General features: G+C 46.4%; 1 protein-coding gene across 1 annotated transcript in view; it reads right to left on the bottom strand.

Annotated features, from left to right (window-relative positions):
* Positions 1-14724, bottom strand: part of cubn (cubilin (intrinsic factor-cobalamin receptor)) — a 220026-nt gene that overhangs the window by 69541 nt on the left and 135761 nt on the right. The window contains exons 44-49 of the mRNA XM_076721417.1: positions 14235-14409; positions 7704-7882; positions 7158-7367; positions 6120-6260; positions 3443-3627; positions 1900-2071 (exon numbers count right to left, since the gene is read on the bottom strand). Of these exons, the coding sequence (XP_076577532.1) occupies positions 1900-2071; positions 3443-3627; positions 6120-6260; positions 7158-7367; positions 7704-7882; positions 14235-14409 (1062 nt within the window). The remainder of the gene's footprint in view (positions 1-1899; positions 2072-3442; positions 3628-6119; positions 6261-7157; positions 7368-7703; positions 7883-14234; positions 14410-14724) is intronic.

Below are 14724 nucleotides of genomic sequence, written 5' to 3'. Positions count from 1 at the left end.
TTCAAACAGATAGGCAGGCAAAAAAAATGTTCAGTTCAATTGTTAATTAAACAATAAGCTGTGCTGTCTGTTCTCACTGCTCCAAGTCCAGTGTGGCAACAAATCAAACAAAAAAGCATGTGCTCCACATAATGACAAAATGCAGGTCCCGAGAGTGTTTGTATGTTCATCCATTGTGAGTGTGCATTCATATGTGTGTGTGTGTGTGTGTGTGTGTGTGTGTGTGTGTGCATTGGTGCTTGCATGGCTATGCTTAATTTAGACTTGGGTACATTTGCAGGAAAAATCAATAACTCAATATTTATTTATACTCAAACCACAGTAGAAAAAGAGTAAAAATCCTGACTCCTGGATCAGTTATGTTGTTGTCATCCTTTGTCACCTTTGTCTTGTTCTCATCAAGTAAACTTTAGCTTGTCTGTCTGTATTTCCCTGCAGCAGCGACACTGCAGGCATGAGCCCAAGTATTGATATGTGATGTCACTGTCATATGGAAGTGCTTCTGTTAACTACATATCCTCATCTGTGTATGGTGGTGGCATCACCTACTGACTCTTAGCAGTTTTATTTCAGACTGCAGCAGAAAGCTCCACTGCCTTTGAGCTTCAGAAATGCTTGGGAAAAAATAGCTTGTGTGGACACTATCACACTACTTGATCAATAAAAGAGCTGAGCTACTGAAAAGCGATTTGATGCTATTAAGAAATGTAATTAAAGTAGTAATGCTGTTACTTTTAGTGTAGCTAGTGCCCAACACTGAAGGCAAGGTAAGAGTATTTACCTTTAAGGAATAAAGCAGAGCCACTACCCTTGCCAGTTACTCTGGGTTGGTTTAATAAATAGTGTGAGTGAGGAGACTTTAATTCATAAAATCAGAAAAACAGAATTGGCAGGTCCACCACTGGTGCCTGTACATAAGTTCTCTTCACAGATGAGAGCAAGTTCACACTGAGCACATGTTGCCCAGGAGCTCACTGATGCCCTGATCCAGGTCTGGGAGAAGATCCCCCAGGACACCATCCATCAACTCATCAGGAGCAGGCCCAGACATTGTCTGGAGTGCATACAGGCACACAGGGACCAGCCAAACTCACTACTGAGTCACATTATGACTTGCCGTGATGAAATTCATGCAAGTTGGATCAGCCTGTGATTTCAATTCTTTACTTTGATTTTCAGTGTGACTTTGAATCCTGCCCTTAATGGGTTGATGATTTTGGCTTCCACTGACCGCTGTCACATCATTTTGTTCTCAACAAACTGTACAATGTACATCAGTAAAGATTTTCAACTTGAATAATTTGTTAAAGCATTCCCTTAATTTTTTTGAGCAGTGTGTACCATCTAGACAGTTTACACTGTTTGCTGTCTATTAGCCAAGTACTTTTTACATAAAAACAGAGAAGTTTATGTGGCTGTACACTTTACTAAGTGCCATACATAGTACATACTCTTTTCCTGACATTCAACCACTGAATGACACCACAGGTATCCAGTTGATAATTTACATTTTCACATTCTACTACTCCATCATCATTCTCCATATTGAGCACAGCACCACTCGTGGAATGTGAAAACTGAAAAACATGGCAAGAGTCTTGATTGACTCAGTACGACATGAAACGTACTCAGCAAAATGTCTTGGGCAAGGAAGAGAATTTCTATATAATAGTTGCCACAAACCAGCTGATGTTTTGTCAATAATATCTGGTAATGATCCTTCCTTTATAGTCACAAAATCTTAGCATCTGTAAGTGCAACTTTCTGCTTTACACACTTGGTTAAGTACTTATAACAGAGAATAAGTATGTTTGAGTATACAGCACTTTGTTGATTTTGATTATCTTGAATATGTTATACATTGTGTAGTAGTTCAGTTTGTACAAGGAAGAATATTACCTGCAGGCTCCTCAGAGGAGTAAGAAGCCATAAAGCCGCCATTGGACACAGAAGCGTCAGTGTGGAATACAATGGTCATAGTGTTGCTGGAGGAGTGCACCTGGGTGCCTGCTGGTACTGTACCACAGAATCGCTGCAGGCGAGGGGCATCAACCGACACCCCGTTCAGGACCTAGATGAGACAGGGGTTGTCATGGAGACACAAGCGTAGATAGGGTCTGTAGGTAGGCAGCAACATTGCCAGGATCAGGTCCTCTATGATGATGTCAATGTAGGTAAAACAGTGATATAGAGTGTGGTCTTACACAAAGAGGTTTGTACAAAACCTTAAGATGCAATGATGAGTAAGTTTTGAGATATCTGCTGGTAATCCTTCTGCTACCATTAGAATATTTTCCGGTGAATGGAATTCATTTGTGGTATGAAAATCATGAAAAAATTAAATGAATTAGGAATGCAAATTAAATTTATGTTGTTCAACTACACCCTACATAGATTAGTGTGCATGTGCCAACCGTGCATGCAGCCTGTTGCAGTCACTCCTGCTTGTTTTCTTAGTTTTCGACACTTTTTTGCTTTATTCTTTACAATACCGCGTGTATTTTTATGACTGACATTTTGAAGCTGTGCCCTCTCTAAACATGTTGGTTGAGAGAATTCTGGTCTTTTTCTTCACTTCAGAATTGTTACTCTCACTGGGACACAGCACTGATGCGCAGTGACTTTATGTCCACATTGTTTACTCCAGAGATCAGCTGATTGTCCTGAGGCCGGCCGGCTTGTCGGCCAGAACATCAGAGATCGCCGCTGAAATCTGGAGGAAAACACACAGAGGATGCAGGGGAGGACTGAAACAACGGAGGAAAAGAGCTGGGTCGAGACAACGGAGGTTTATGGAGAAGAGGAGATATAAGCCGTGTCTCCCCTCTCTCATCGTGGGCAACATGAGGTCGCTGGCAAATAAGGCGGATGAGCTAACAGCACTCGCCAGGAGTCAGAGGGAGTACTGAGGATGAGGTAATAAGTAGCAATTATGATAGGAGCAAAGGAGGAAGTCAGATGATGTAGTATAAAGAGCACAAAAGTCCTTATTGGAAGGAAGGTGAGGTGGATGTCAAACAGAGTACTTTCACCCAGTAGACCACAAGTAGACCACAGTTTCTGACCCATGTGAAACTGAAAGTCAACTTGATTTTGCGAAGTTATGTCACATCTGTAACAATAACACTTATTTTAACCCATGATCTTTTCTGAAACCTAACTAAGTAGTTATGTTATATAAACTTGACCAATTTTTTTTTTTTGCCTAAACCTAAACCTAAGTCATTTTGGTGCCTACACCTAACTAAACTGCAACCATTTCACAATGTTAACAACATGAGGATGAATGTCTTGCACAATAAACGTGAACCTTCATTGTCATAGCCTGTCGCAAGTACTCAACCCAATGGTGATATGTCCTTTTGGGAGTCATTAGCATCGACACCTGTCTAGTTATTTAGGTATGAGAATTTGTTTGAAATATTGGCGGAGAGGGACTCACATCAACATAGTCAAATGCACATGAAGTACCAGAATCTTCCAGTCGTAGGTCTTTGATGGTGAGTGTTACCCGGCGGCCTGGGGACACAATCAGGTCCCAGCGACACACCCGGCTGTGTGGGTACAAGTTGGGGTAATTGGGAGAGGAGATAGCTCCTGAGGGAGCATTTAGCTCTCCTCCACATGCTGCAGTAAGAAGAGAGGAAAAAGTAACACTTTTTTAAAATTATTTTACATACAACATGAGAAATAACATTTTCTAATTATTTATTCTAAAGTAAAATAAACATTTTTATGTTAACAAGATCAAATGTGGGGTCATTCAATGTAGATGAAATAGACATGCTATGGTCTTTCATATTTGGCTTACTTGGATTAAAAAAATGTGTTTGATATAAAAAATACCAACATATGTTATGAGGTTATAAGTTAGAATATGAGCTTAGAGTCTGCAACTAATCAATTTCAATTTTGATTTTACAAGCAATTTTTTATTAAATTTATCAATATTTAGTTTTTATTACACAAAATGTCAAAATTAAACACAAATGCCCATCACAATTTACTAGAGAATTTTCACGTTGCTTATTTTGTCTATCTAACAATGAAAATCTGAAGGTGTGTCAGGTGTGAAACAGAGCAAAACAGCAAATAATTACTGCAGTGGACATGTTGGTATTTGTACTTGATAAAAATAGACAATTCCCCAGGAAATTAGGGTGTACAGGCAGCAGCAATAGTGTCAGGGATATAAAAGGAGACACAGAAGGGAATAAAATACAAAATAGAAAATGAATTATCAACTATATATACACATACAAAAAAGATATTATGTAATATTGCACAAGATATTGCAATGATGTAATGGCAAGGTGTTGAAACGTAAAATCACACAGTAGTGCAAGACAGTGCAAAACAGTAAGTATGTAAACACAGTGCTACATTAAACAATTCTAGAGTTGAACAGTCTGATTGCAGCTGAAAAGAAGGACCTGCTACCGTTCCTTCATACAGAGTCGATGCAGCAGTCTGCTGATGAACGTGCTGCTTAGGGCCCCCACCATCTCTTGTAGGAGGTGGGATGGGTTGTCCATGATTGATGTCAGCTTGGCTAACATCCTTCTCTCACCCACCTCCTCAGTGGTGTCCAGAGGGCAGTCCAGGACAGATGCAGCTGTCCTGTTCATTCCCCTGTGATACACATCCAATGGTGGCTGCATCATCAGAGAACTTCTGGAGGTGACAGCTGTCAGTGTTGTGTCTGAAGTCTGATGTGTACAGGGTGAAGAGTAAAGGAGAGAGCACTGTACCCTGCAGAGCCCCCATGCTGCAGACTACCACATCAGACACACAGTTGCAAAGCCTCACAAACTGTGGTCTGTTGGTGAGGTAGTTGATGGCCAGATGGCAGTCTCCCAGCCTAAAGGGGTTTTGCTCCCTGGGATGCACGGGCGTTGGGACTAGAACCACACAGGAGGTTTTCCACAGGACTGTAAGTCTCTCCAAACCGAGGCTCACATTGAAGATGTGCAGGATGACCCCACAAAGCTGATCTGTACAGTCCCTGAGCAGTGTGGAGCACTTATGAGTCAGTTCAAAATGAATTACCATCAAGAGGTGATCTACTCAAACCCACAATGTGTTTGCTGTACATAAAAAAGAGAAATTAACTAAAAATTATAATAATGTTTCACAAAGATTCAACATATTAATGACAACATTAGATTGCCTGGGTTAATAATGGGCATTGATTTGCCAGTGTGTAAGTGAGGATGTTTGAGAGCTTCCTTTGCAGAGGAAGGGTTCATTTGTAAGCTTTCCCCTCCAGGTGTGGTCTGAATGAACCATTTGCATACTGACTGCAATGTGCTCTATGTGCATTTATACCTGCATTAACATTTACAGTACGTGTCTTATGGCAAGAAATCCATACCTAGTTCCAGATCCCTGTTCATACCAGGTTAAAATGGTATGGTAATGTGGTAACCGAATATAGAGAAATACAGTAAAATTGGAACCAACTGAAATTTACACTGACATTTGTAATAATGCATATTACTAAAAGTCCATTTCTGGAACGTCATTCAGCAGTATGTGGTGTAGTTCACTGAGATGGTAAATTTTTAAACATGTAATACTGTTTTTGGTGGGCTTCACAAATGTTATTTCCAAGAAGTCCAACACTATGGTGGATCAGTAGCTTGACCTATTGAGGCCAGTTAAGTGGAGAGCTATGAGAACATATAAGGAGGACTGGCACTTTTTATGACAGTAGATGAGAGTTTGGGTGGATATATACATAAACTGTTACGATGATGTGTAGTACAACTTGATGGGAACTGCAGTTTTTGAATAATAACAAATTAGTAATTGTTCAAATGTTGAAACCATGGAGGATTCAAATTCTTTTATCAATGGTAAATGATATTTTATCATAGAATGTGGACAGTACACCTCACACGATTACATTTTTCAAAAAGGCCAATGGACGAAACCCTTAGAGAGAGAATGTAATGAGTTTAAAAAGCTAGTGGAAAGTCGTCAAGGACTTCAGCTCTCTGGTGACAATGCTCCCACAACCATGTGTATTGCATATGTAAATATGATGTAATTGTCATATAGTTTCTGATGCCTAAACAAACAATCCTTTCCTAATAATCTTATGAAAATGATCATACCTTCAACACTGGCTTCAAACATCAGACTGAAGCCAGCTGCATTTTCGCTGGAGTCACTGACAAATTTGACATAAGCAAAACTGTCAGATGTGTCCATGGAAGCCGGAAGTGTACTGCCACAATGTCGGCCCAGAAGCCGCCCTACACACAGTACAACACAGGAAGTTTATCTCATAGTAGATTTATGATTTGCATCTTGGTCGTCTGATCATGTCAGTGTCAAGTAATGTGGCTTTTGCCTTCCTTCAATTAATCTCTTTTTCATTTCATTATCATATAGTAGGAGCATAAACTTATGCTGGGATAATAGATGTACAGTATGACTGGTGACAATATTCGTGCTCATCATTGCTACAACATTTCACAAAATACAAAAACATTCCACAAAGCACAACAACATTTCACAAACACAACATTTCACAAAACGTAACATTTTGCATTGTGGAAAAGAAAGGACCACACTTGCTTGTGATTGGACAGAACCAGCATGCCGCTGAAAATGTGTTTTCTGATCAATTATGTTTTGTTGTGTTTTCTGAAATATTTTTGTGTTTTGACCCTCAGGGCCAACTTAATATTGTACTTAACACACTGACTGACTTCAATCTGCATATGTAATTCTAGGCAAAGATGTGTTCAGCCTGAATGTGGACCGAATTTCAATGTCTCACTTCATTTGGGGAGGTTTTTTTTTTGTTTTTTTTTTTGTTTTTTTTTTTAGATCTAATACCAATTGCACTGATGTAAGTGAGTTAGTAGCACATACAGATGGTATGTGTGTGTACAACTTATTTCAAAACTGACAAGGAAATCCAGCTATTCTGTTATTTCACTCTTTTTTCCTTGGGTTTGTACTCAAGGAATCACATAGCTTTGAGATAAGTACTATATTTTTTACTCAAATTGACACATTTTCAACTTCTGCAGATACATCTTTGAGTAGAAATATGTGAAGCAACTTTAGAACTCAGGTAATCATGTTGAATTTTTAAAATATAATTTAATTAATTGTATACTCTGATCCTCTTGTATTGTCACCTGAGGCATTGTACTCTCTGATCTCCACATAGTCAGCAAAACATTCTGGAGTGGTCTGTAGGCTGATGTTTCCATAGTTGAGAGTGAGGTAGTGCCCCGTTGGTACCTCCAGGTGCCACTCACAGCTGGAGCTGTCAGGATAGTTGGATCCTGGGAATCCAGGACTGTGGATTGCACCCCTCTGACCAATGTAGGTACCTCCACATGTTCCTGAGTGGAATTTAAGACACAAAATGAGAATAGGGCCATTCGTGTTTGGCTCTCTTGATTAATTTTTATTTTTTTTACAATCCTGATATGAATGCTGAAAGTCATTTTCAGTGCTTTTCTGTTTTAAAAGAAGATAAAGAGTACAATCTAAAACCTGTTGTCAATCCTTCAGTATAGGATTTGAAAAGTTTATGCTTTCTGTGACACCAGCCACTGACAGTTTCAAGTACCATATTTACTAACAAAAGAAAGCTCGAATTTGACACTGAGTGACAAGCTTTTTTGCTTTTTGACTGATCATCTTCAGATTGTGTGTAATGACTTTGATTGGCCTACCTATGGAGTACTTTGCCTTGAAGCCTTTGTGGGTAACGCTGCTGTCAGTACGAAACCTGAGCAGCATGGAGGAACCTGTTGAATGTTGGGTAGATGGCAGGGTGTTGCCACAGAGTCGGGAAATTAAGCCAGCTTCAGAGGTGGAGCCATCATGCAATTCCAAGTAGTCATTCACACAGCTGAGAAATACATGAATGAATACCTGAAAACATATCTTGTCATGGTCTTAATCCCCAAAGCATTGGATTGTGCAAAATGGCAGACTGTGAAACTTTTTTCAATACAATACACCTTTTTTCAATACTTCCCTTATGAAAGTTCAGTTCTATTTCATCCTTCCTGACCGCCAGAGGCGGTGCCTTAAGCACTGAATGACTCCATCTCGCGCATGCGCAGGTCGAGAAGTAATACCAACAAAGTCACCTGTGAGTGACCCCCTGACGACCCCGGACAGGCTATAACTTCCGGTGTCGTCAGAGGATCTGTTCCTTTTTTCTTCTCGCTTCGCAGGTATACTACGGTCGTAGCATTAGCTTGAAGCTAATTATCACCGTTACGTAAATTATTAGCAGCTTGTCGCCGGTAGCCTTGTGACCGCTCATTGCTGGTCGGAGCTGCGAGGTGCTCGCCCTCCAAGGGCTGCGGCAAGCTGTCCCTCCGGGAGGCGGTGTGCGCTGTCTCACCGGCATCGCGGACGCTCCTTTCTACGGATCATCCTCACCTACGGTTGGACTCGACTGGTAAAGTACCGCTACGCAGCGCATATTGTACTTTGTTGGTGACGGCAGTGTTCTCGCTCCCTCTCCCAGCTTAGTTGTGCCCTGTTATCTTTTCAGTTAGCAACAGTGTGTCCGCTTAAGCTAACTTTATTATTTAACAGCAACTTTGGTTGGACCTGTTTTGTCTGGTAGCTTTGCAGCAGCGACCTGCTGGTGACGGCTGTGTTTTCGCCCCCTCTCCCAGCATAGGTTTGTTCGTTCTGTCTTATTACGGTTAGCAGCAGTGCTCCCGCTCGAGCTAATCCGATTGTTTGGTTAAGGACGCGGTTGCACCTTGTGCTCTTGCAGCGTTCCTTCTTGATTTGGAGCGGTCGTACCCACGCTTTTTTTATGGCTGCAGCATAACTCATTTGAGCCATTTTATTTTGTACAGTTAGCAGCAGTGCTCTGCTTGTGCTATTCTGTCTATTTGTGGAACGACTCGTTTACGTGTGACCTATTTATAGTCACAGCATTCCTTAATTGGCTCCCATTCTCGGCATACATTGTTTTCATAATTGGTGGCAAGAGAGCGCCATTATGATAACTTCCCACTCTTGTACCGCCTGTATGGCTCCTCTGCAGCCTGAGGACGGTCATGACCTTTGCCCCTCTTGTCTTGGCCTCGAGCATCTGAGGGAAGGTCTTTCAGAGGACCCCTGCATGAACTGCAGCTTCATGCCCCGGGCAGTGAGGGCTGCTAGACTGGCTGAGGTGGAACGACTTTTTGTGGGTGTCCCCTCACCAGAAGGCCTGACTGACGCTCACAGGCTGTCCCCAGCCCGACCTAGCCGGCCAAAGCGTCGGGCTCCGGCCACTGACGGTGCTTCCGCCAAGAAGAAGGCTAAAGAGAGTGAGCTTTCTTCCAGAGTGGACCTTCTGACAGCAGAACTTAATCAGATGAAGTCCATCTTTTTAGCCCTCCAGACGGGGACTGGTGTGGGGAGTGCGTGTGCGTCCACTCCTCCTGTGGCCTTGTCGCGTCCAGAGGATGACATCCTCTCAACGGCAGCTTCGGCCACTGAATTTGAGGAATATGGGACAGACGCTGTCTCTCATGACACTGTCTCCCATCCCTCAGAAGCGGGCTCTCGTTCCTCGGCCCAGAGTTCAGGTGGCTGCTCAGAGGGTAGCTCCATGGGGGCCATCATTCGCATGGCCTTGGCTCGCCTGCAACTGGACGCTCCGCAAGCCCAGCCGGCTCCGGCGAGCGCATTTTTCAGGCGCAGTTCAGCCCCTGCCACATTCACTGTGCCTCCTTCAGAGGAGTACCTGAAGGAGTTGCATGCATGCTGGAGAGACTCTAAGGCTCTTTCTCATGCAACATCTGATGGCCGAACACTGGCAGCCATGCAGGATGCAGCCAAGTTTGGCCTTGGCCGCATGCCAGCTGTTGAGCCGACGGTGGCCGCACTCGTGGTCTCTCCTGATGAGGCCCTGAGGTTGAACGCGAGGTGTCCTTCACCCCAGTGTCGTGTCACGGATGATTTGCTCTCCAAAGCCTATGATGCAGCGGCTCGCATGGGTCGCATCGGTAACTCGATGTCACACCTCATGCTCGCCCTCTCAGCCTGCCTTCAGGAGACTACACAGGACACATCAACTCATAATTTTAGTGATGCGTCCCTACAGGCTTTCGCCCTTATGACCAGGGAGCTAGGGCGTGTGATGTCCACCCTGGTCCAGGCTCGCCGCCAGGTTTGGCTGGCTCAGTCGCCCCTCTCAGAGGCGTGCAGAAGGACCCTTCGGAGCGTCCCGGTAGAACCGGGAGAGTTGTTTGGGTCGGCCGCTTTAGAGGCACTAGAGCGGACGGTCCAAGCCAGACAGACCAGACAGCAGCTCTCAGGTCTCCACAGGAGTGTGCCTCCCCCTGCTCGACCTAGAGGCTCTTCAGCAGCTGCACAGCGCCGCTCTCAGCCACAGGCCGGTTTTGGTAGCTTCCAGAGGCCTCAGCGGCCAGTGCAACGGCCAGTGCAGCAGCCCGCTCGGCGGGCAGCTCTGGATGTTCGGGCCCCTGAGTGTCAGCTTTCTAATCAACCTCGGGCCTTGGAGGTTAACCGGCGCCCCCCCAGAGCCTCCAAAGGCCGGGGGGCCAGGAACTGAAGTTCCGGGGCCGGTCGTCGGCTGCTTTTCCCAGCAGCAGCTCAGTTATTGGGCTGCTTACACCTCGGACCCCTGGGTGGTGTCCACCCTAGCCCAGGGGTACAAACTGCAGTTCCGATGCCGGCCCCCTGCCTTCAGCCGGGTCAAAATGACCATCATAGGCGACCCGGCGAAAGCCTTAGCCTTGGGCCAGGAGCTGTCTACCCTCCTGGTCAAGGGTGCCATCGAGCCGGTAGATCCCCTGTCACAGCCCGGGGGATACTACTCGACGTATTTTCTGGTGGAAAAGAAAGATGGCGGATTTCGCCCCATCCTCGATCTCAGGGGCCTCAACAGGTTCCTGAAAGTCCTGCCATTTCACATGCTCACCACGGCAGAGGTTCTGCGTGTGGTTGCCGAAGGGGAGTGGTTCACTTCCATCGACCTGAAGGATGCCTATTTTCATGTGCCCATCATACCTCACCACAGGCAATTCCTACGGTTTGCCTTTCAAGGCCGTCATTTTCAATTCAGAGTGCTACCCTTTGGTCTCTCCCTCTCCCCACGAGTGTTCACCCGTTGTGTGGCAGCAGCCCTCTCTCCCCTGCAGTCGCGGGGCATGAAGATCCTCCCGTATCTAGACGATTGGTTGGTGTGTGCGCCTTCCCAGTCTCAAGTGGTGCAGGATACGGCCGTCCTTCTGGCTCACGTAGCCCGGCTGGGTCTCAGGGCGAACATCAGAAAGAGCTGTCTGATTCCCTCCCAGAGTATCACCTTCCTCGGTGTGGCTCTGGACTCTGCAACCATGAAGGCTTGTCCATCACTTCGGCGGGTGGACGATATCCTCCACCTCCTTCCCCTCTTCTGGCAGGGCAGGTGGTTGCCCTATGTGCAGTATCTACGCATCCTGGGCAAGCTGACGGCTGCGGCAACCGTCGTTCCTCTGGGCTTGCTGTCACTTCGCCCTCTTCAGCGGTGGCTGAACAGCTTTCACTTGGATGCCAAGTGGCACAGGCACAGGAAGATCAGGGTGTCATGGCGCTGCCTCCTTGCTCTGTCCCCATGGAGGAACAGGGCCTTCATGTTACAGGGCATGCCAATGGGTTCTGTTCCGTCCCGTCGAGAGACAGTCACAACAGATGCTTCCCTCTCAGGATGGGGTGCAGTGTGGCAGAACAGAACAGCTCAGGGGCAGTGGTCTGCTCAGGCCCGCTCCGAACATGTCAATGTGCTAGAGCTGCGGGCTGTGCACCTGGCGCTCAAGCACTTTCTCCCATATTTGAGGGGGAAGCATGTGCTGGTACGGTCGGACAACATCTCGACCGTTTCTCAGATAAATCACCAAGGGAGTACCAGGTCAATGCGGTTGCTGCAGGTGACCTGGGGCCTCCTGACTTGGGCAGCCCCTCGCCTAGCCAGCTTGAGGGCAATGTATCTACCGGGGAAGCGGAACGAGGTAGCAGACTCCCTTTCCCGCGGCAAGCTTTCCCCAGGGGAGTGGCGGCTTCACCCGGAAGTGGTGCTCCACATCTGGGGCCTCTTTGGCAGGGCGGAGGTGGATCTCTTTGCCTCGGAAGAGACTACTCATTGCCCTCTATGGTTCTCCTGGATGGAGGTGAGCAGCCCTCTGGGGCAGGATGCCCTGGCACACGAGTGGCCAGAGGGTCTCCTGTACGCATTCCCGCCAGTCCCTCTGATTATGGCAACGCTGCAGAGGGTTCTTCAGCGGGGCCACAGACTGCTGCTGGTGGCCCCCTTCTGGCCAGGACGGACGTGGTTTCCTCTCCTGCACAGGCTCTGTCACGGCTCACCATGGCGCCTCCCCGACAGGAAGGACCTCCTGTCTCAGCTGGGGGGCCGGGCGTGGCATCCAAACCCTCGCCATCTTCAGCTGTGGGTTTGGCCTCTGCAGGGCCCGACCCACTGCTGAATGAGTGTATAGGCACCGTCCAGAATACTGTTCTGAACGCCAGGGCACTGTCTACCCGGGTGCAGTATGAGAACAGGTGGCGGCTGTTCTCTGATTGGTGTTCAGGAAGGCATGAGGACCCTGTGCACTGCTCTGTGCCTTCTATTTTGGAATTTTTGCAGTCTCTCCTGGATAGCGGTCGGTCCCCCTCTACCCTGAAGGTGTACGTGGCCGCCATTTCATCTCGACATGTTCTAGTCGATAACAACACGGTGGGATGCCACAGGTTGGTGTCCCTCTTCTTGAAGGGGGCTCGGAGACTACGTCCCCCACGACTGCCAAGAGCTCCGGCATGGGACCTACCTTTGGTGCTGGATGCTCTATGCTTGCCACCCTTTGAGCCCCTGGCACAGGCAGGCTTACGGTGGTTGTCAGTGAAGACTGCCTTCCTCTTCGCTGTCACCTCGGCGAAGCGTGTTAGTGAGCTTCATGCCTTGTCGGTCAGCAGTTCTTGCCTACGGTGGAACTCAGACGGTTCAGGGGTCACCTTATGGCCGAATCCCGCATTCTTGCCTAAGGTTTTGTCAAACTTGCACCTTAATCAGCCTATCCAGCTGGCTCGGTTTGACCCGCCAGTAGGGGAAGCAGACGAGAGGTCGGTGCTGTTGTGTCCTGCGCGGGCTCTGAGAGCCTATGTGGACGGTACTGTGGGTATACGCCAGTCGGACCAGTTTTTTGTGTGTTTTGGTGGTCCTAGGAAAGGTTGCGCTCTCTCCAAACAGCGTCTGTCTCACTGGATCGTGGACGTCATTTGTCACGCATATAAGACGGGTGGTTGCCCCCTGCCATCTGGCGTGAGATGCCACTCTGTGAGAAGCGTCTCCACATCATGGGCGGCCCTGAAAGGGGTGCCCCTGGAGGCAATATGCGCCGCAGCCTCGTGGGCGTCACCAAGCACTTTTGCAAGGTTCTATAGAGTAAACATTGCCTCTCCTCACCCACTGGGTGTGGTCCTCCTACCAAGCTCTTCTACTTCCAGTCAATGAGGTATGCATTTGGATTCCTCTTGACTTTGTTGGTATTGGTCATCCAGTGCTTAAGGCACCGCCTCTGGCGGTCAGGAAGGATGAAATAGAACGACAGTTACGTATGTAACTACGGTTCTATGAATCCTGGATGACCGCCAGAGCGTTCAGTCACTCAGAATCCTTGTGGCTTCGCGAGAAGATTCTGCAGGAACAGATCCTCTGACGACACCGGAAGTTATAGCCTGTCCGGGGTCGTCAGGGGGTCACTCACAGGTGACTTTGTTGGTATTACTTCTCGACCTGCGCATGCGCGAGATGGAGTCATTCAGTGCTTAAGGCACCGCCTCTGGCGGTCATCCAGGATTCATAGAACCGTAGTTACATACGTAACTGTCGGCTTAAGGGCAAGGTTCCTCCAACATGGAGACCCATGACCCCATTTTGGGTTTCCAAACTCTCATGACCCCACCAGCCAGAGTGTTGTCAAGTTGTTACATGGATTTAACTATAGTTTAGCTATATCAAAATGGTATCTTTCTTTTAGAGATTGAGGAATGTAAATGAATTCCACTGCATTGACCCTATCGATAAATTATTAGATTAAACTTTAGAAAAGGAAAGCACAGCAAAACAAAGAGGTAGAATATCATTTAGCTTCCAAATACACAAATACAGGACACCATAAAACCTGAATCTAAGCTGTAATGAGCAGGGCTAAAAGTAAAAATATTCAAACAACAGCCTGAAGACAAACCTGCCAGTGGGCTCGATGTAGAATTCATCCTCAAAGTCAATTTGGATAGCTTCTCCATTGGGAACAGATATGACCCAGATACAGTCAATGTTCTGGGGGTAGTTCTGTGGATAGTTAGGGGAGGTGATATACCCTGGAGGATCATTATCATTCAGCTCAATGAAGCCTCCACACGCTGCGAAAACATAAAAAGAATACATTTATATCAGACTACTTCGCAACATTGATCAGAATTAATCATTGCACCCAGTCCATATGCTCCTGTCATTAATAATGAATACATAAGCCCGGTATGAATTTACAATCGTAAATGTCTCTTATGGGGCCCAGTACCTAAATGTATTGGCTATCTGCTTTCTTCAGAATGGTCTGAACAATGTGACTTGATCTAATTATCATGACCTGGTACCTGTGCCCAGTGTAAATTGCCAAATTTCTCCAAATTGCACCATGTGTACAAGTCGGAACGACACACAACTACATTATAGAC

The sequence above is a fragment of the Chaetodon auriga genome, chromosome 21 (genome assembly GCF_051107435.1).
Source record: "Chaetodon auriga isolate fChaAug3 chromosome 21, fChaAug3.hap1, whole genome shotgun sequence".
Lineage (NCBI taxonomy): Eukaryota > Metazoa > Chordata > Actinopteri > Chaetodontiformes > Chaetodontidae > Chaetodon > Chaetodon auriga.
Note: the sequence above shows the minus strand (reverse complement) of the source record. Positions and strands in the feature narration are given on the sequence as shown.